Genomic DNA, 21,322 nt, shown 5'->3' with positions numbered 1-21,322 from the left:
AAGCTTGCACCACTACCCCTTCTTTCTTTGTATGCGGCTCCCATCCACGAGCCACTAAAGGGCCCCAGGAGCCGACACAAGAGGTCAGATTTATCCCCCCGTCTGTAAGGGTGAAGGGGAAGGGCAGTGCTTACGTGCTTTGGAATCTTCTCAATAGAAACAAGCAGAACAAATGGAGAATGTTAGACCTGTCTGGCCCTTTGCGTAGTCCCTCCAATTTATTATTTATTTTTGTTCCCTTTTTGCCCCTCATAACCTTATTCATTTTTGTGTCCACTAGATTTTTCAAGGTGTTGGTCTAGGGGATAGGTGCTCTTTCGCCCTTATAGTTTTTCACCTCAGGCCTAGAGGCCTTTCCTGACAGGAATTTCTTTGGAGTCACAAAATGGTGGCTACCAACTGTCATAACTGACATACCTAGAACCTGTCCCATAGGATAGAGTAGGGCATTCCAGAACCTTCTGGTCCCTTCTGGACCTCTGAGGGTCAGCCTATAAAAGGCGGAATGCTGGGCAACCATTTTGTCTTGCCAGTGAGGAACAGCTAGAGTGAAGGCTGAGGTCTGGAAGGGGTAGGGTCCTTAAGGGTGGACTGCTCTACAAGGGTTGCCCTCTGTCTGGGTTCCCCGCCCCCCATTCCTGCTGTCCTAGCCGAGTTAGTTTCGTCCTGCTGACCCTGGTCAGGGAGGTGCCCAAGTTAGGTGAAGGGGTCAATCCCAGTGGACTGTGGAGCTGCGGAGATCCCTGCTGTGGGAACCAAACAAGGAGTTCTCCTGTGCACCTGTTCCTGTCCAGTATGGATGGTTAGTGGATTACTGCTGTAACTGGAGATCTGGGGGCCCAAATGTGAGGGATTCCACCTCTAACCCCCTCTCTCCATGGTGTGAAGCAGGTTCCTGCCCTGCGTGACGCCGAGACCCCCTTACCGGTGTGTTTGGTCCTGCAGCGTGTGAGCAAACCTCCCCACTCGTGAGGAGAAAGAGTGGGATGACAGGGTTATTGGGGCTGAGCCGTCTTCCCTGATTCCGCCGTGAGCGGGACCCCTGGGGCGCTGATCGCGCTTCCGTGACAGCGCTGCTTTAAGAAAGAGAAAAAGGGGGCTAGCTGTATAGTGCCCGGCGCCACTGCGCATATTCCAAGTTGAACTGGTGATCCATCGCAGGAGGGGCCTAGGACCGAGCAGGCCGCTGCGGAGCAGACTCTGTTGGCTGATCCGCTTACTCCCCGCGCATGCGCGATTGCGTCCTCGCGGGGAAATCCTGTCAGCAGCCGGTGAGGAGATCTTCGGGGAGCAGCCGCCGAGCACCGGGCTTCCCGCTTAAGCGCTGGGAGCTACATCAAGGCGGGCCCTGCTTCTCTGAGAAGAGAGGGAGCGGGGCGGCCCGGTTTCCAAAGGAGAGTGCACTTCAAGCGGAGAGGTGCGACTGGTGTGTCCTCTTTCCCTGACTCCGCGCTAACGAGGAGGAGGGACGAGGGGACGCAACTTCGGCCGGAGGAGTCTGGGTCCTTTTGTCTTTTTCCCCCCCAGCAAACGGAGACACCGGCCGGTGGGCCCAACATAAAACAAAGTAAGGAGAGGTCGTGAGGGGGAACTTGGAGGCTTTAGCGTCTCTCTTAAAGGAGCAAAGACTTCCAGTTGGCTATATTAGGATTGGGATAGTACTGGGTAATGCCCATCTAGTTTCTTGAAAGGATCTTCTGAAACTTAACTTTGAATGTAGGATGTTCCCCGTTTTGTTATTAAATAACTATATTCCAACCTTCCCTTGCTTAGAGAAACTAAAGTGAGTGAGGCTAGCCCATTCTTCTGGAGTCAATGGTGGAGAGGGGGTAAAGGTATAAAACCCTTCAGAGGAGTCAAGTCTAGCAAAGTTTGGAGACTAATGTAATGTGCTGTTAATGCTGATTAATGACATAATTTGGCAACTTTGAAAATCTTCATAATTTCATGGATAAATGTAATGTACTGAACTGTGATATCTGAAGACAAGAGAGCAGAGAATATTTTTATAAACAAGCTCGTATTTTTACACAAATTTTGGTGTAGTGTCATTTTTGCGTGTTATTGCATTGAATTACTGCTGGGTGGTCTGCAACCTTTACACATGTGCCTCTAGTGATTTTGTCTTACCCTAGGCCAGGCTACCCTAGGTGACCTGACATATTTAGGTTCCAACATGTTGGTGTCTAGCGGTGGGATCTTGACTGTGGTTGCAACTACTCTGTAGTAATTTAGTGTAATCCACTTGCCTACACCTGGAGTTTTCTCGTAGCGGCCCTCCTAATTTTTACTTTTGTTTTTCCAAATTTGTTCCTGGTGGGGTGGAGGTAGCTTCAGGTTGCCCTTGCCACTCTATTCTTTTTGTGTGCCTAACCTTGTGTTGCCTTTTGCAAAATGGAATTTGCACTGGAAAAACTGGACACTTATTCATTGGCCCAGCTAAAAGATTTCTGTCAACAATTGGGAGTGTTCTTTAAGCGTGGTGCCAAGAAGGGGGAACTCCAGACCAGTTTGAGGGCTTGGGTGGAAGCGCGCAATGAGGAGGGAACGGTGGAAGAGGAGGAATCGGACAGAGGTACTGTCATTGATAGGACTGCGGAATGTCCCCCGGGGGTGGGTGAGATGTCAATCAGCCCCAAGGCAACCTCACGGGAGGGCAGCAGTGTGTCATCGAGAGGGTTGTCAGAAACCGCGTTAGCTGACAGGAGAGAGGATAGACTGTTAAGGTGGGAAATAGCAAAAATGGAGTTGGAAGAAAAGAGGGAGGGGAGGAGGTTAGAACACGAGAAGGAAGAGCGGAGAATGGCTCATGAATTCAAACTAAAAGAGTTAGAACTCCAGGCCCTGCAACGGGGACCCTTTCCAACTCCAAATGGTGGCAGCGAAACCAGAGAACCAACCAGGGAGTCCAGACCCTACCTGCCTAAGGATATAATTGCCAGCTATAGTCAGGGGGATGACATAGCCAAGTGGCTGGCAGCCTATGAGGTCTCCTTAAGAGCCCATGGGATCCAGGAGAAGCACTGGGGGGTGGGTTGTATAAGTACATGCCTCCTACTGGTCGGGACACCTTGCTGGCCTTGGAATCAGAGGAGCAGACCAACTACCCCACCATGAAGCTAGCATTGGTCAGGAAGTTTGGGCTTACCCCAGAAAGGTATCGCCAGAAGTTCAGGGGGAGCCACAAGTTAAGCACCCAGAACTGGGTGGACTTCCTTGATTATGCAAGAAAGGCATTAGAGGGCTGGGTCAAGGGCAGTGAGGTGAAGGATTATGAGGGGTTGTATGATCTATGTTTGAAAGAGCACCTCCTCTAGAAATGCTTTCCCGAGCTGCGCCAACACCTGGTGGACAGCAAGCTGACCAATCCCCGGAAGCTTGCAGAGGAGGCGGACATCTGGGCAAGTACCCGGGTGTCCTCAAAGGGGACTGGAGGGGATTCCCAAAAGGCCGGACAGGGCGCCCCTCAGAAGAAGGAGGGGGGAGATAAAAAGCGGGAGTTCCCTAAAGGTCCCCAAAACAATTTCCAGGGAAAGGGAACAGGTTTCACCCCTAAGGCAAACCCGCCCAGGAACCCTAATCCTGGCCAAAGCCAGCAGCCAAGGGTTCTCCACTGCTTCGAGTGTGGTGGTGTTGGACATTATAAGGGAGATGTCAGATGCCCAAAGAGACCACCCCCTCCCACCGGAGGAAAACCACCGGGAGTAGCTAGTGTAGCGCTCGGGGAGGAGTTGCCCTTAGATAAGGGGGGTGAGTGGGCGGGTGTCACCTTAGTGTCCCTGGGGGAACGGGAGATGGTTCCTAATATCCAGGTGCCCCCAAATACTGTTAAGTATGGGCAATGGGTCACCATCAATGGCCAGAGAGGGGAGGCTCTGAGAGATACAGGAGCCAGTATGACTATGGTGAGAAGTCAACTGGTGTCTCCAGAGCAGGTGATTCCCAATGTACTCCACCCCGCCGCGATGGCTGACGGCAGAATGGGCCACTATCCCGTGGCTGAGGTTCCCTTTGAGTGGGACGGGGTTACAGGTTCACTTCGAGTTGCCGTAAGCCCTGCCGTGCCAGTTGATTGTCTGCTGGGGAATGATATGGAGCACAACGCTTGGAGAGAGGTGGAATACCGGACGCACTCTGCGATGCTGGGTACACCTGACTGGGCCTGTGTGAGCACAAGGTCTGCGACTGCCCGGAGAGGGAGTTCGCTTGGGTTGGAGCCTGGAACAAAGGCCCAACCCGCTGCCAAAAAGGGACAGACCCGAAGACAGGAAGAGCCTGCTTCGACTTCCACACCCCATGTGACAGATCGGCCACCTGCGGTGGTGGACCAGGAGTCCGTGGAGGGGGAAGTAGTCTCTCTGGAGGACCAACCCATCCCTGCTGAGTGGCATGTGGAGGGGGGCCTACTAGAGAGGAATTCTGTAAGGGGCAGAGGGAGTGCCCTACCCTGGAGGGACTGAGGCGACAGGCTGAAGCCCAGGCAGCAGTTGATGTTACGGGACACTACCATATTTACTGGGAGGATGGACTCCTCTACAGTGAACCCAAGGTACCCTTACCTGGTTCATCAAGGGCCTTGGTAGTCCCGCAACAATACCGAGCCTTTCTGCTGGAATTGGCTCATGCAATACCCTTGGCAGGACACTTAGGTCAGGACAAGACCTTTGCTCGGCTTGTCCCCCACTTTTACTGGCCTCAGATGAAAGTGGCGTCCAACACTTACTGTCGGACATGTGTATCCTGCCAGGCCAGTGGGAAAACAGGAGTGAAGCTGAAAGCTCCCCTGGAACCACTTCCAGTCGTTAGCACCCCCTTTGAAAGGGTGGGCATCGACATTGTAGGGCCATTGGATGCACCAACAACAGCTGGTCACAGGTTTATCCTGGTTCTGGTGGATCATGCCACACGGTACCCAGAGGCAATTCATCTGAGGACTGTCACTGCACCTGTGGTGGCTAGGGCCCTGATGGGGATCTTTACCCGAGTGGGATTCCCCAAGGAAGTTGTGTCCGACAGGGGGACCAACTTTATGTCAGCATACATGCGGGCAATGTGGAAGGAGTGTGGAGTGACCTACCGGTTCACCACTCCCTATCACCCCCAGTCCAATGGACTGGTCGAGAGGTTCAACAAGACCTTGAAGGGCATGATCAGAAGTCTGCCTGAAAGTCTGCAGAGGAAATGGGACGTCCTCCTACCCTGTTTGCTATTCTCCTACAGGGAAGTGCCACAGAAGGGAGTGGGCTTCAGCCCCTTTGAACTTCTGTATGGGCACCCTGTACGCGGTCCTCTCAGCCTGGTGAAGGATGGTTGGGAAAAGTCTCCCAGGAAACCCCCCCAGGATGTGGTGAGCTACATGCTGGCCTTCAGGAGCCAAATGGCGAAGTTGTGGAAGCAAGCTTCTGACAACTTGGAGGCCAGCCAGGCAGTCATGAAAGAGTGGTATGACCACAATGCTCACCAGGTGGAATTGGAGCCTGGCCAACAAGTGTGGGTGATGAAGCCTGGAGAGCTTAGTGCCCTCCAGGATCGCTGGACAGGCCCCTTTGAGGTGTTGGAGAAGAAGGGTAAGGCCACATACCTGGTGGACCTTAAGACCCCACGACAGCCCCTACGGGTGCTTCATGCCAACCGACTCAAACCCCACCATGAGAGGCCCGAGGTCATCTTAATGATGGTGACTGATGGGGGAGAGGAAGTGGAAAGTGAACCTCTCCCAGACTTGTTCTCGTCTCAAGAAAAGGATGGGTCAGTGGAGGGAGTGATTCTCTCTCCCACCCTAACTCATGAACAGCGGGAAGACTGTTGCCAGATACTGGAGCAGTACTCTACGTTGTTCTCCCTTGTCCCGGGAAGGACTCACCTGTGTATCCATGATGTGGACACAGGGGACAGCCCACCAGTGAAGTCAAAGACCTACCGGCTGTCCGACAAGGTGAAGGCTAGCATCCATGGAGAGGTTGCCAAGATGCTAGAGCTAGGAGTTATAGAACCTTCCAACAGCCCCTGGTCCAGCCCGGTGGTGCTCGTGCCAAAAGCCGCTCCACCAGGCACCACGCCAGAACTGAGGTTCTGTGTGGATTACCGGGGACTGAACTCAGTTACAAAAACTGATGCCCATCCGATCCCTAGGGCGGATGAGTTAATTGACCGGCTAGGAGCTGCCCAATACCTAAGTACCTTTGACCTCACTTCAGGGTACTGGCAGATCTCCTTGACAAATGGAGCAAAGGAAAGGTCAGCCTTTTCCACGCCTGAGGGACACTTCCAATTTTGTGTGATGCCCTTTGGGCTCAAAAACGCACCTGCCACTTTTCAGCGGCTGGTGAATCAGGTCCTCTCCGGAATGGAGGGTTTCTCCGCTGCCTATCTGGATGACATTGCTGTCTTCAGTAGCAGTTGGGAGGACCATTTGCAACATTTGCAAGCAGTTCTCCAGGCCCTGAAACAAGCTGGATTGACAATCAAGGCCAGCAAATGTCAGATTGGGCAGGGGTCGGTTGTGTACCTTGGACACTTGGTGGGTAGGGGGACAGTGCAGCCCCTGCAGGCAAAGATTGAGGCAATCATGGCCTGGGAACCCCCCCAAGACACAGACTGAGGCCCGAGCTTTCCTGGGTCTCACAGGCTACTACCGTCGCTTTGTGAAGGGGTATGGCACTATTGTAGCGCCCCTCACAGAGCTCACCTCAAAGAAACAACCTCGACGGGTAGTTTGGACGGAGGCTTGTCAGCAAGCCTTTGAAAAGTTGAAGCAGGCAATGTGTGCAGCACCGGTCCTGAGGGCCCCAGACTTCTCCAAGGAGTTCATTGTCCAGACAGATGCATCAGAACATGGCATTGGGGCAATGTTATCGCAACTGAATGAAGAGGGCCTGGATCAGCCTGTAGTCTTCCTATCTAGGAGTCTGCTTCCCCGGGAACAGAAGTGGAGTGCCATTGAAAGGGAAGCTTTTGCGGTGGTGTGGGCTCTGAAGAAGCTGCGGCCATACCTGTTTGGCTCGCACTTCCTGGTTCAGACTGACCACCGACCCCTTCGTTGGCTAATGCAGATGAAGGGGGAGAATCCCAAGTTGCTGAGATGGTCCATCTCCCTACAGGGAATGGACTTCCGGGTGGAACATCGGCCTGGAGTGGACCACGCCAATGCAGACGGTCTCTCCAGGTATTTCCGCCTTAGTGATGAGGACTCCCAAGGGGTTGGGTAGCTCTCCCCACTTTCAGCTGGGGGGGGACGCGTGTTAGACCTGTCTGGCCCTTTGCGTAGTCCCTCCAATTTATTATTTATTTTTGTTCCCTTTTTGCCCCTCATAACCTTATTCATTTTTGTGTCCACTAGATTTTTCAAGGTGTTGGACTAGGGGATAGGTGCTCTTTCGCCCTTATAGTTTTTCACCTCAGGCCTAGAGGCCTTTCCTGACAGGAATTTCTTTGGAGTCACAAAATGATGGCTACCAACTGTCATAACTGACATACCTAGAACCTGTCCCATAGGATAGAGTAGGGCATTCCAGAACCTTCTGGTCCCTTCTGGACCTCTGAGGGTCAGCCTATAAAAGGTGGAATGCTGGGCAACCATTTTGTCTTGCCAGTGAGGAACAGCTAGAGTGAAGGCTGAGGTCTGGAAGGGGTAGGGTCCTTAAGGGTGGACTGCTCTACAAGGGTTGCCCTCTGTCTGGGTTCCCCGCCCCCCATTCCTGCTGTCCTAGCCGAGTTAGTTTTGTCCTGCTGACCCTGGTCAGGGAGGTGCCCAAGTTAGGTGAAGGGGTCAATCCCAGTGGACTGTGGAGCTGCGGAGATCCCTGTTGTGGGAACCAAACAAGGAGTTCTCCTGTGCACCTGTTCCTGTCCAGTATGGAGGGTTAGTGGATTACTGCTGTAACTGGAGATCTGGGGGCCCAAATGTGAGAGATTCCACCTCTAACCCCCTCTCTCCATGGTGTGAAGCAGGTTCCTGCCCTGCGTGACGCCGAGACCCCCTTACCGGTGTTTGGTCCTGCAGCGTGTGAGCAAACCTCCCCACTCGTGAGGAGAAAGAGTGGGATGACAGGGTTATTGGGGCTGAGCCGTCTTCCCTGATTCCGCCGTGAGCGGGACCCCTGGGGCGCTGATCGCGCTTCCGTGACAGCGCTGCTTTAAGAAAGAGAAAAAGGGGGCTAGCTGTATAGTGCCCGGCGCCACTGCGCATATTCCAAGTTGAACTGGTGATCCATCACAGGAGGGGCCTAGGACCGAGCAGGCCGCTGCGGAGCAGACTCTGTTGGCTGATCCGCTTACTCCCCGAGCATGCGCGATTGCGTCCTCGCGGGGGAAATCCTGTCAGCAGCCGGTGAGGTGATCTTCGGGGAGCAGCCGCCGAGCACCGGGCTTCCCGCTTAAGCGCTGGGAGCTACATCAAAATTATTTACAACAAGGGGTGGTGATGGACAGAGTCTCTGAATTAAGCAGAGTACTCTCACCCAGTCAAGAGATCAGGGCTAGATCCAACACCGTTTTTTAGCTCATTGCACCATCCCAGTTTCAGAACCTGGCTGTATGCAAATTAGTCTGTCCCTGGCCCAGTGCATCATGGGAACAGGGCAGACCAGACTACAAAAGCCAATTCTTACACTGGGAAGGAAACAAGCTTCCGGGGACCGGTTTCTGGCATTTCAGCCGTCTTCGGCCCGGCTTGCTTGAATCCTGATGGTGCAATGAGCAAGGGACTCACATCTGAGTATACCCTTCCACGCTTAGGGTGTACAAAATTATTTACAACAAGGGGTGGTGATGGACAGAGTCTCTGAATGCCAGAAACCGGTTCCCCGGTAGCTTGTATCCTTTCTGGTGAAGAATTGGCTTGGTAGTTTGGTCTGCCCTGTTCCCATGATGCACTGGGCCAGGGACAGACTAATTTGCATATAGCCAGGTTCTGAGCTGGGATGGGGCAGTGAGCTAAATAACGGTGATGGATCAAGCCCTGATCTTTGGACTGGGTAAGAGTGGTCTGCTTAATTCAGACACTCTGTTCATCACCACCCCCTTTTCTAAATCGTTTTTGGCCACTATAGGTGTGGCAGGGTATACTCAGACATGAGTCCCTTGCTCACTGCTCCATCAGGATTCAAGCAAGCCGGGCCGACGAGGCTGAAATGCCAGAAACCGGTCCCCGGTAGCTTGTATCCTTTCTGGTGAAGAATTGGCTTGGTAGTTTCGTCTGCCCTGTTCCCATGATGCACTGGGCCAGGGACAGACTAATTTGCATATAGCCAGGTTCTGAGCTGGGATGGGGCAGTGAGCTAAATAACGGTGATGGATCAAGCCCTGATCTTTGGACTGGGTAAGAGTGGTCTGCTTAATTCAGACACTCTGTTCATCACCACCCCCTTTTCTAAATCGTTTTTGGCCAGTATAGGTGTGGCAGGGTATACTCAGACATGAGTCCCTTGCTCACTGCTCCATCAGGATTCAAGCAAGCCGGGCCGACGAGGCTGAAATGCCAGAAACCGGTCCCCGGTAGCTTGTATCCTTTCTGGTGAAGAATAGGCTTGGTAGTTTGGTCTGCCCTGTTCCCATGATGCACTGGGCCAGGGACAGACTAATTTGCATATAGCCAGGTTCTGAGCTGGGATGGGGCAGTGAGCTAAATAACGGTGATGGATCAAGCCCTGATCTTTGGACTGGGTAAGAGTGGTCTGCTTAATTCAGACACTCTGTTCATCACCACCCCCTTTTCTAAATCGTTTTTGGCCACTATAGGTGTGGCAGGGTATACTCAGACATGAGTCCCTTGCTCACTGCTCCATCAGGATTCAAGCAAGCCGGGCCGACGAGGCTGAAATGCCAGAAACCGGTCCCCGGTAGCTTGTATCCTTTCTGGTGAAGAATTGGCTTGGTAGTTTGGTCTGCCCTGTTCCCATGATGCACTGGGCCAGGGACAGACTAATTTGCATATAGCCAGGTTCTGAGCTGGGATGGGGCAGTGAGCTAAATAACGGTGATGGATCAAGCCCTGATCTTTGGACTGGGTAAGAGTGGTCTGCTTAATTCAGACACTCTGTTCATCACCACCCCCTTTTCTAAATCGGGAGCTACATCAAGGCGGGCCCCTGCTTCTCTGAGAAGAGAGGGAGCGGGGCGGCCCGGTTTCCAAAGGAGAGCGCACTTCAAGCGGAGAGGTGCGACTGGTGTGTCCTCTTTCCCTGACTCCGCGCTAACGAGGAGGAGGGACGAGGGGACGCAACTTCGGCCGGAGGAGTCTGGGTCCTTTTGTCTTTTTCCCCCCCAGCAAACGGAGACACCGGCCGGTGGGCCCAACATAAAACAAAGTAAGGAGAGGTCGTGAGGGGGAACTTGGAGGCTTTAGCGTCTCTCTTAAAGGAGCAAAGACTTCCGGTTGGCTATATTAGGATTGGGCTAGTACTGGGTAATGCCCATCTAGTTTCTTGAAAGGATCTTCTGAAACTTAACTTTGAATGTAGGATGTTCCCCGTTTTGTGATTAAATAACTATATTCCAACCTCCCCTTGCTTGGAGAAACTAAAGTGAGTGAGGCTAGCCCATTCTTCTGGAGTCAATGGTGGAGAGGGGGTAAAGGTATAAAACCCTTCAGAGTAGTCAAGTCTAGCAAAGTTTGGAGACTAATGTAATGTGCTGTTAATGCTGATTAATGACATAATTTGGCAACTTTGAAAATCTTCATAATTTCATGGATAAATGTAATGTACTGAACTGTGATATCTGAAGACAAGAGAGCAGAGAATATTTTTATAAACAAGCTCGTATTTTTACACAAATTTTGGTGTAGTGTCGTTTTTGCGTGTTATTGCATTGAATTACTGCTGTGTGGTCTGCAACCTTTACACATGTGCCTCTAGTGATTTTGTCTTACCCTAGGCCAGGCTACCCTAGGTGACCTGACATATTTAGGTTCCAACAGAGAACATTTTAATTGGAGAGTCTTCCAAGTTTTTTCTTTCGAGCAGTGGCAGTTCAAAGGGAACTCTGCACAAGAGTTCCTACTTGAATTAACAGCAGTTGGTCTTTAGTTCTCCCTTGTCTTTTCAGATCCTTTCTGCAGCTCAAGGATATTTTCAACCACTTTCAAAAGAGGCGTAAGAGAAATTTACATTCACCCAACGCTACTGATCTCTTTAAGAGCAGAGCTAACAAGTCCACAGTTGTCCCTATTCATTGGTTTCAGTTGTGATCTCTTCATATCTTCAGAAGAACTCTTTACTGTTTTGGATTTATTTAAGTATTATTGTGGTTCAAGAGTAAAATGTAAAACAGTAGTCATGATTCTTTTGACATATGCATACACATTCATTACTTGTATTGAATTACCAGTGTCTGTCTCTTCTTCTTCCTCCTCTTCCGTCTCCACTCCATCATCCTCAAAATTCTTCTCCACCTCCTCCTTCAGCTCTTTGTGCTGTGGCTTTTTGACTACTGGATTCACTGTACCGGGTGAGAAAAAAAAATGTGATTTTACACCCCACTTTGATAGATAGCACAGCTGATTTACGGTCCATCGGGTTAAACTATTTAGGTCAGTGGTCAGAGGAAGTTACCCCTATCATCAATCTCATGTTTTAATAAGAATTTGTAATAAAAAGATAAACAAATGTAAAAATACATACATATAAAAACACACACACACACATATGTGTATGTGTATGTATATATATATATATATATATATATATATATATATACATACATACACATATACATATATGTGTGTGTGTGTTTTTTTATGTATGTATTTTATATATATGTATATATATATATATATATATATATATATATATATATATATATATATATATATATATATATATATACATACACATACATAATACACAGTCAATAGTATCTGTGTGGTTATTGTTACGTCACAGTTAAATGCAATGACATCAAACTTGGAAAGAAGGTAGAACTTTGCACAAGTAGTGCCTTCGTTTGGTTTGATGATAAAACCATTAAGTAGATTTTGACACATTAGTATTTACATTTACTTTTGAGCTTGATAAAGTACATTTATAAAACTATGTGGACCAATAGTTCATAGAGGTTCATGAACCTCGGTTTGTAGAACCAAATGTTGAAAAACATTTCAATCTGATTGATTTTCTAGTCTGCCATTTATAACCAAAACCCTAACCAGGGTTCACGCACTGAAGCACTTCAATGGGTGACTGCAACTTCAGGAATATGTTGTGGCCACAATTATACGATGCAAGGACTTGGCCACTGTATCTGAACAAAGAAAATGAAAGGACCTATAATGGGACAGGGGACACATCCCCAGAGACCCTAGCACAACAGGGGAAGAGGGGATAAAAAGGGACTGCATTGAATAAAATCGAAAAATAAAAAGACCCATAGATTTTGCTACTTGGTTCACCTACTGTTGGAAACTGGGTTTTTGTTGCAGTGGTCCACTGACTTTTTGCCTGGAATGTAATTCAACTTTGACTGGAGTGCACTGGGTTCCTGCTAAACAGGTCCCTAGTTCCTGTATTTTTTCCCCAAAACAAGAGAACTCGTCACTTGATCCCCAAGGGACAAGGCCTTTAGCACCTCTGTGAGCTCCTAGTAAGTGGTACCTCTGGTACCATTCTAAGTCACTTGGCAAACTCATACAAACTGCCACCGCAGGCTGCGTGATATGGTGCTCTAAAAAGTTAAAACACAGCATGGCACACACTAGTGTGCTATGCCTCTAAACACTGCATGTAATATTGGTAAGTCACCCCTACAGTAGGCTTTACAGCCCTAATGCAGGGTGAGGACATATCTGCAAGAGCAGATATGCCCCTGTGCTGGCCAGTTCAATTACTGACAGTACAAGTGAACAGGGAAGCCATTGGAAGATATGTACCGGGCACTGGTAAAAACGAGTTACCCTGCTACATAATGGCTTAATTAAAACATATGGTGTTTTTTATCAAACACCTCATATTAACGAACCCACACCGATGACAGTGTTGGCTTTTCTGATAGATACATCTGCCGTGTGGATTCCTCACCTTGTGAATATCCCCCTTGCGTCAGCAGCATTCAGAATTTTTCTTCGTAGCACGCCGGCGTTGACGACGTCACAGGAGCACGGCATCGCGCGCGACTCCGTCTGACGTCACCGACTCCTTGTTAGACCCACGTCGGTGTGATGACGTCAGTTCCCTTTTTTCCGCGTCGTCGACGCTAATGGTTTCTGGGATCTTCTGCGACACATAGTATCTTTTTTGTGTTACTGTTTCTATGTTGAGTAATTCTTCTTCGTCGAGAATGTCGTTGAGGAAGACAGGATTCAAACAGTGCGGGTCTTGTGCTCGTATGATGTCTATTACCGATCCGTATAACGATTGTTTATGGTGTCTTGGATCGGACCACGATGTTAAAAACTGTCGATCCTGCTTCAAGATGAATCCTACGGCGTTACGAGAACGTGAAGCTAAACTTCTTCTTGCGAAGGTAAAGGGAAGAGAGACTGGGAGATCTTCGAGGTCGACGTCCAGACGCTCGAAGTCGAGACAGAAGTCACGTTCGAAGTCGAGGTAGAGGTCGGCTTCGAGGTCGAGGTCCAGGGCGAGGTCGAGTTCCAGAGAGAGGTCGAGGTCTGGATCCAAGTCGGCTTCGGGTCATGCTTCGAGCTCCTCGAAGAAGAAGCACAAGAGGAGAAAACATAGCTCAAGACATCATTCTGGAAAAGAGTCTTCGGATTCGAATAAGAAGTCTCGTAAGCATCATAAGGACTTCATATCTCCTTCTCCTTTGCAGTCTCTTGGAGGTTCCCTGATTCCGGAACAAGAACCGGATCCGGAGTCACACCATTCTTCGGAGCATGAAGAAGAAGAGGAAGTTCCTCGGGCTCCGACTCCGGTAGTAGTCCCTGTAAATCAAGAGGGTCAGAATGAACCGATGTCGGAGCAACCTCCTACAGAACAACCAGTAGGTTCGTACCCTCCTTTTCCTGGTCCTGGACAGGACCCCTCGCATTTCCTTAATGCGATGTTTGGAGTTTATTCGAGAGCAATGTACCCCACTGGTGCACCGGCTGGTCCCATGGGTCCATTATCTTACAACTTGGGCATTCCTCAGAATTACGCCCCAGCTCCTTTTATGCCGTTTATGCCGGCGCCTTATACACCTTGGCTCGGTACGGCTCCACCGAGGTCATCGACTCCGCATACGGCTTCGCCGGCTCCGGATCGACCTCGTGATTTGGATCGAGGTGCCACACCAGTCCGTGAGTCTCGTCCTCCAGCTGCCCCGGCTCCTCGTTCGACGCCGGATCCGGCTCCGTCGGAGTCGTTACCGGATCCATCGACTTCGGTTCGTATGGAATGGTCGAGACGCAGAGCTCAGCGTCTCTTGGAAGAAAAGAGGTATGAAGATTCTGATGTAGAGGAGGGTGAACTTCTAGATTAAGGGGACTGTTTTGAAGACCTACATAGTGCTAGTGGTCTGGAACTCTCTCCTGAGTGGGGTTTACCATCAGTTTTTGATGCACCATCTAAGGACGTGGCACCCTACCATGTTGTTATTAGGAAGGCTGCAGATCTACTCAATCTAACCTTACCTACTGTTGAGTACAAACCTAACATCCTCACAGAGGTTTTACACTCTCCTTCATCCATTATAGAGCCTACACTTCCATTTACTGAGGCTTTAACTGAACCAATTATGGAGGTCTGGAAGAGACCGTTGAATGCTCCTGCGGTTTCCAGGTCTGTAGCAAGACGCTACAGGGTGGCACCTGGTGACCCCGAGTTTCTCTCTTCATATCCTTCACCGGAGAATCTAGTAGTACAGGCCGCTTGTTCCAACAGGTCTGCAGGTTCTTTTCCTCAGGTGCCAGCAGACAAGGACTCTAAAAAGTTGGATCAATCTGCAAAGAAGATTTTCTCCTCAGGTAGCATGGCTCTAAAATCTACTAATGCTACTTGCCTTTTGGGGAGATATGTTTATGCATTGATGGACTCTGTGAAACAATTGTCATCTAAGCTTCCAGAGGATGATAGAAAGAACTTTAATGAAGTGGTCTCCGATACTCAAGCTGCAGCCCGCTTGGTAATTCAGAGTGGCATGGACACAGCGGACTCTGTTGCCACGATTATGGGCTCTACTGTTGCCACCAGAAGGGCAGCATGGTTGAAATCCTCCGATTTCTCTACAGATGTACAATCCACGTTGATGGACTTGCCTTTTGACGGGACAGGCCTCTTTGGGAAGAAGGCGGATGTGGCTTTGGAAAGATTCAAAGATAGCCGGGCTACTGCAAGATCTTTGGGTCTCCAGACAAGAGGTTCTGCCACTAAGAAGTTTAGAGGGTTTGGTAGATCCTCCTTTCGTCCCTTCAGACAAGGCCAGCAACAACAGCAGCAGCAGCAAAACCCTCTGTACAAATCTTATAGAGGTAGACAGAAGGGTCGTGGACGTGGTCGTCAAGTCTCCTCTTCCTCTACTTCCTCCAATAATACCCAACCCCCACCTACATCAGCAAAGCAGCCCTAGATCCACCATTCTGGATCATGTGGGTCCGGTAGGGGGTCGGCTTACTCATTTTCTACGGGATTGGGAATTGGTTACATCAGATCTTTGGGTTCTCAATCTCGTAGAGAATGGGTATGCACTTCCTTTTCAGGAATTCCCTCCCAATTACCCTCCTTGCCAAGATTATTGTTCGGAGGACCATCTTCTTCTCCTGCAGGAAGAAGTCCTGGCACTGTTCCGAAAAGGTGCGATAGAGGTGGTTCCAGAGCAGGAAAGGGGTCAGGGGTGCTACTCCCGGTATTTCCTGATACCCAAGAAGGATGGCAGGCTTCGGCCAATCCTGGACCTCAGGATTTTGAACCTCTATCTCAAACAGGAGAAGTTCAAAATGCTCACACTTGCACAGGTTCTTCAAGCGCTGATGGAAGAAGACTGGATGGTGTCGATCGACTTGCAGGATGCGTATTTCCACATCCCAATCCTGAAGTCGCACAGGAAGTATCTCCGTTTTACGGTGGGATCGCAGCACTACCAGTTTGCGGTCCTTCCTTTTGGGCTTACTACTGCGCCTCGAGGTTTCACCAAGGTGATGGCAGTGGTGGCTGCGCATCTCAGAAGATCGGGGATTCCTGTGTTCCCCTATCTAGACGACTGGCTGATCAAGGCGGAGTCGCCGGAGAATGTGCTTCATCATCTGCAAGAGACAACTCAGTTGTTGCACAGGTTGGGTTTTTCGATAAATGTACCCAAGTCTCACCTGGTGCCCTCCCAGCGCAACCTGTTCATAGGTGCGGTACTGGACACTACTGTATGTCGTGCATTCCCTCCACCTCAAAGGATTCACGACATACAGGAAATGATTCCTTTATTCTACAATGGAGCGGTTGTTCAAGTCCTGAAGGTCCTTCGTCTGCTCGGTCTGATGGCTTCTTGCATTCTGTTGGTCAATCATGCACGCTGGCACATGAGGGCACTCCAGTGGTGCCTCCGCAGGCAGTGGTATCAGCACAACGGATATCTCAGTGAGTCAGTGAGGATCTCCAGAGAAACTGCAGCACATCTGTCTTGGTGGAGTGTGGAAGGCAATCTGTCACAAGGAAAGCCTTTTCAACTTCCTCCATCAGTGGCCACAGTGATAACGGATGCATCCACTCTCGGGTGGGGTGCTCATCTGGGGGACCTGGAGGTCAAAGGGCTTTGGTCTCCAGAGGAAAGGTTGCTTCATATCAACCTTCTAGAATTGCGGGCGATACGTTTGGCCTTCCTCCCTTCCCTTCGCGGTCAGTCGGTTCAGGTCCTGACGGACAACACGACTGCGATGTGGTACGTCAACAAACAGGGAGGAGTAGGGTCGCAGGGTCTCTGCAGAGAGGCTCTGCGTCTCTGGTCCTGGGTTCAGGATCACCAGATTTGTCTGATGGCAAATCATCTGGCCGGAGTTCTGAACGTTCGTGCAGACAGTCTCATTCGGCAGTTTTCTGCCGACCACGAGTGGAGACTTCACCCGGAGGTGGTTCACGACATCTTTCAGATGTGGGGGACTCCTCGGGTGGACCTGTTCGCCACTCGCGAGAATGCTCACTGCCTGTCATTCTGCAGTCTCCAGTTTCCGATGCAAGGAGCTTTGGGGGATGCGTTTCAGTTGGGTTGGAAAAATCAACTCTTTTACGCGTTTCCTCCCATACCCTTGATTCCTCTGGTTCTGAGGAAGATTCGCCAGGACCGGGCCCAAGTCATATTGGTCGCCCCGGATTGGCCAAGAAGGGTGTGGTACACAGACCTTCTCGACTTCTCCTCTCACCCGCCGCTCCGTCTCCCTCACAGGGCAGACCTCCTCTCTCAGATGGAGGGGCAGGTTCTACACCCCCACCTCCAGACATTACACCTTCATGCCTGGAGATTGAACGGGGCAACTTGAATTCCTTTTCTCTCCCTCACGATGTGGTGGATGTCATTCTTTCTGCCAGGCGTGACTCCACTAAGTCCATCTATTCGTATAGGTGGTCTAAATTTGTCTCTTGGTGTAGGGAGAGAGATGTTGACCCTTTGAAGGCTCATTTGTCTGACATTTTGCAGTTTGCTCTTTCTTTGGCGCAGCAAGGTTTTGCTGTTGCCACGGTCAAGGGGTATCTTTCGGCTTTGTCGGCATTTCTCTGTTTGCCGGATCAGCCTTCTCTTTTTAAGTCTCCTGTGGTTTTAAGATTTTTGAAGGGACTCACTAAGAGATTCCCTCCTACTCCTTTTGTTATTCCTCATTGGGATTTGAATCTTGTGCTGACCTATTTGATGGGTTCTCCCTTCGAACCCTTGCACAAGTGTCCCTTGAGGCTTTTGTCTTTCAAGACGGTCTTCTTAGTAGCAATCACCTCGGCAAGGAGGGTGAGTGAGCTTCAGGCTCTTAGTTCTAAGCCCCCATTCCTGACCATTTATGCTGAAAGACTGGTTCTTAGGACCAGGGCTTCTTTTCTGCCTAAGGTGGTAACTCCCTTCCATCTAGGACAGTCCATTACCCTTCCTACTTTCTATCCTCCCCCTCACCCGTCTAAGGAGGAAGAGAGACTACACCGTCTGGACCCTAAGAGGGCGGAGTCTTTTTATCTGTACAGAACTAAAGACTTCCGGATGGATGACCAGCTGTTTATTGGTTTTGCTGGCTGCAAGAAGGGCAGAGCGGTGCACAAGCGCACACTTTTCAGGTGGATAATCCTGTGCATCAAGATTTGCTACTCCCTGGCGGGTAAGGACCCTCCTGAGGGTATTAGAGCACATTCTACTAGAGCAAAGTCTGCAACATCTGCTTTGTCTAGAGGTGTTCCTGTTGAGGACATTTGCAGGGCCGCGACTTGGGCCTCCCTCCACACTTTCGCGAAGCATTACTGCTTAGATTCCGAGGTGAGGAGGGACGGCCACTTTGCGCGTTCTGTTCTCCAAGATTTCCTGGGGTAGCAGAGTGGACACCCTCCTCCGGGAGTGAGGACTGCTGTGGGACTCTATTCACAAGGTGAGGAACCCACACGGCAGATGTATCTATCAGAAGAACAAGTTACTTACCTTCGGTAACGCTTTTTCTGGTAGATACAATATCTGCCTGTGGATTCCTCACATGCCCACCCGCCTCCCCGTTGTCCACTCTGCTATACCTGGTTTTTATGTGTGTATATTTTCTGCTGTTTTGCTAATTTTGCTGCGCACTTTGTGTGCGTTTTTGATTTGTATGTACTGTGTACATTGTATATTTGCATATTTGCTGTCGTTGGTCCGTCCGGGTACCTCGAAGGCACGGAAAAAAGGGAGGAACTGACGTCATCACGCCGACGTGGGTCTAATAAGGAGTCGGTGACGTCAGACGGAGTCGCGCGCGATGCCGTGCTCCTGTGACGTCGTCCACGCCGGCGTGCTACGAAGAAAAATTCCGAATGCTGCTGACGCAAGGGGGATATTCACAAGGTGAGGAATTCACAAGGTGAGGAATCCACAGGCAGATATTGTATCTACCAGAAAAAGCGTTATCGAAGGTAAGTAACTTGTTCTATATGTACATGTACCCAGAGGGTACCTTAGAGGTACCCACTTAACCCTACTAGTCCTCTAGTGTGCTGGCAGACTGCTCCTGTCCAGCCTGCCACCATAAACGAGCTTCTGCCACCCAGGGGCGAGAGGCCACGCTTTCCTCAGGAGGTCAGGAACAATGCCTTCTCTGGCAGAAGGTGTTATTACATCCTCAAAAAAGTAGGGCACGTAGATTAACATGTCAAGGCAGGGAGCTTCAAGGAGCACACTGACATTGATGTGCGACCCAGGCTTCCCCAGACAAGGGAAATGTCACCCCCTGCCCTGGGCCAATTTAGCATCAAGACAGGCAATAAAATTAGCTCTTCCGATCTGGCGGAGAGCGGGGTAGGTTCCGGGGGAGACAGCCACTGCTCATCTGACGTTGATAATATTAACGTACGTTCCGCCTATGTTGCTAAGGAGCTAGGTATTAGCCCAAATGGGGTTGGCCTACATAAAAGGTACCTCATTGTTAGTTTGCTTTGAGTGCTTGAGTCACAGGTGATACTAATATTGAACCAACCACTGTGTAGATAGTATACATTTATTGGGCCTGAAGATTTGCCATGTGATCCCCCAGACACACTAGGCAAAAAACATGTTGACCTCCATTTCGTAGCCACTACTGGACACTATCTCAGCGGTGGCTCACATTTTCTGTTTGTAATTGGGATCAGTGGGCTCGCAGATTAAATTGGATTTGGAGCACTACTAAACCCCCTTTTTTAGCCTTTCCTGCACTATTTCTGCACACTTGTAACTCACATCTATACCACACGGCCTGAGAAAGAGCCCCTCATATGGTGCCCGTCAGGCATTGCAGGGCCAGCCTAACGAGGAGTATGTTGTATGATGAAGCATGACACCCAGCCGGGTGTATGAGGGCCCCACTTCCCAAATTTGGAGACTCCCTGTCTCTACCATGGGGTCAGGGCAGTAGACTGACTCAGCCTCTTCCCCTTCTCTTGCGTTCTCTCTAAGGAACTGCATACCATTTCTTCTTTCCTGATCCCCTGGGGGATCGTTTGCTGGGCCTTCAAGAGCCCTCTGTCCCTCCCTTTTTGATACAAATAAAATTAGCTAGTCAGGAGGTGTGTTCACCCTCATTAGTGCCACCACTAAGGTGGACAACTTTAGTGCACACAACTAGGAGAATTCTACCATATTGGTTTTCGGCGGAATTAGATCCTATGGGTCAGGGTTATGCCCACTACCCCTCGGCGGAATTAGATCCTATGGGTCAGGGTTATGCCCACTACCCCACAGAGAGTGGTCCCTTAAAGGTAGGTAGCCCACTGGCTACTACCCGTCACTCCCTGCAGTGCCCCAAAACACACTTATTCAATGCTAACCTGTAGCAAAGTACCTGTGCTCCTCCTTTAGTCATGTATAGGTTGGCTTAATCCCGACTGAAGCATTTCACTTTCCTGTAAGTCCCTAGTGCATGGTGTAACTTTGCACCCAGGTCCTGGAAGATAAATGCCACCTGTGGACAACAGCACCATTGTACCATCCACATTAGTAGCAGTGCAAATGGCTTCAGGCCAACCAAGAGTCCAGGCAAACCTCCTATTGGTTTACAGAGTCAAAACCAGATGATACTAATGCTCTATTTTGTGGTAGTGTTGAAGAGCGGTTAGGCTTATTAGAGGGTTCTGATAAGCATTTGATGTACTCCCACAGACAATAAATGAGACACACACTCAACAATAAATCCCAGACCAGTTTAGAAAAATAACAATCGTATTTATATTTATAGTGATACCAAGAACTTCATTTGCAAGTAAGTACTTTCATTGCTATCAACGTCTGCAGGAAAGTAAAGATTTTAGGACAATGCGTCTTTACACACAATGCATTTCCTATTGGGAAACAGACAAGTATGCATACATATATTTACAGTCAGTTTCTGGGGGTCTCCTTCTGGACTTATAGTTGTCGTGGGCCTTGGGTCCAAAGTATCACTGGCAAATTATTGTTACCTGCTCTGGTTCGGCTGGAAGCATGGTGCTGGTCGGGATGATAGCTGTCCGCACTACAGAGAAGGGAAAGCACCTAAAAACAGGCTGCAAAAGGGAACTTAAGGACAAGTCTGGGCGCTATTAAAGGGGGATCTGGTCAGAAGTTTCCTGGGAGCAAAGAAGCACAGTCAGTAAGTCGGTACCCTAGCTGGGTGGCTCGTGTGCAGAGTAGGTAGGTCAGCTGGGCTCTGTGGGAAAGGAAGTCCTTGTGGTTGTGGTGTGGCAGCTTGAGGATGTAAAAGCAGAACAGCTGGGCCACTCACTAAGTG

General features: G+C 49.9%; 1 protein-coding gene across 5 annotated transcripts in view; it reads right to left on the bottom strand.

Annotated features, from left to right (window-relative positions):
• Positions 1-21,322, bottom strand: part of DZIP1L (DAZ interacting zinc finger protein 1 like) — a 796,975-nt gene that overhangs the window by 286,590 nt on the left and 489,063 nt on the right. For all 5 annotated transcript variants that reach the window (XM_078665844.1, XM_078665841.1, XM_078665843.1 and 2 more), the window contains one exon: positions 11,326-11,439. In XM_078665844.1, the coding sequence (XP_078521970.1) occupies positions 11,326-11,439 (114 nt within the window). The remainder of the gene's footprint in view (positions 1-11,325; positions 11,440-21,322) is intronic.

The sequence above is a fragment of the Lissotriton helveticus genome, chromosome 11 (genome assembly GCF_964261635.1).
Source record: "Lissotriton helveticus chromosome 11, aLisHel1.1, whole genome shotgun sequence".
Classification (NCBI taxonomy): domain Eukaryota; kingdom Metazoa; phylum Chordata; class Amphibia; order Caudata; family Salamandridae; genus Lissotriton; species Lissotriton helveticus.
Note: the sequence above shows the minus strand (reverse complement) of the source record. Positions and strands in the feature narration are given on the sequence as shown.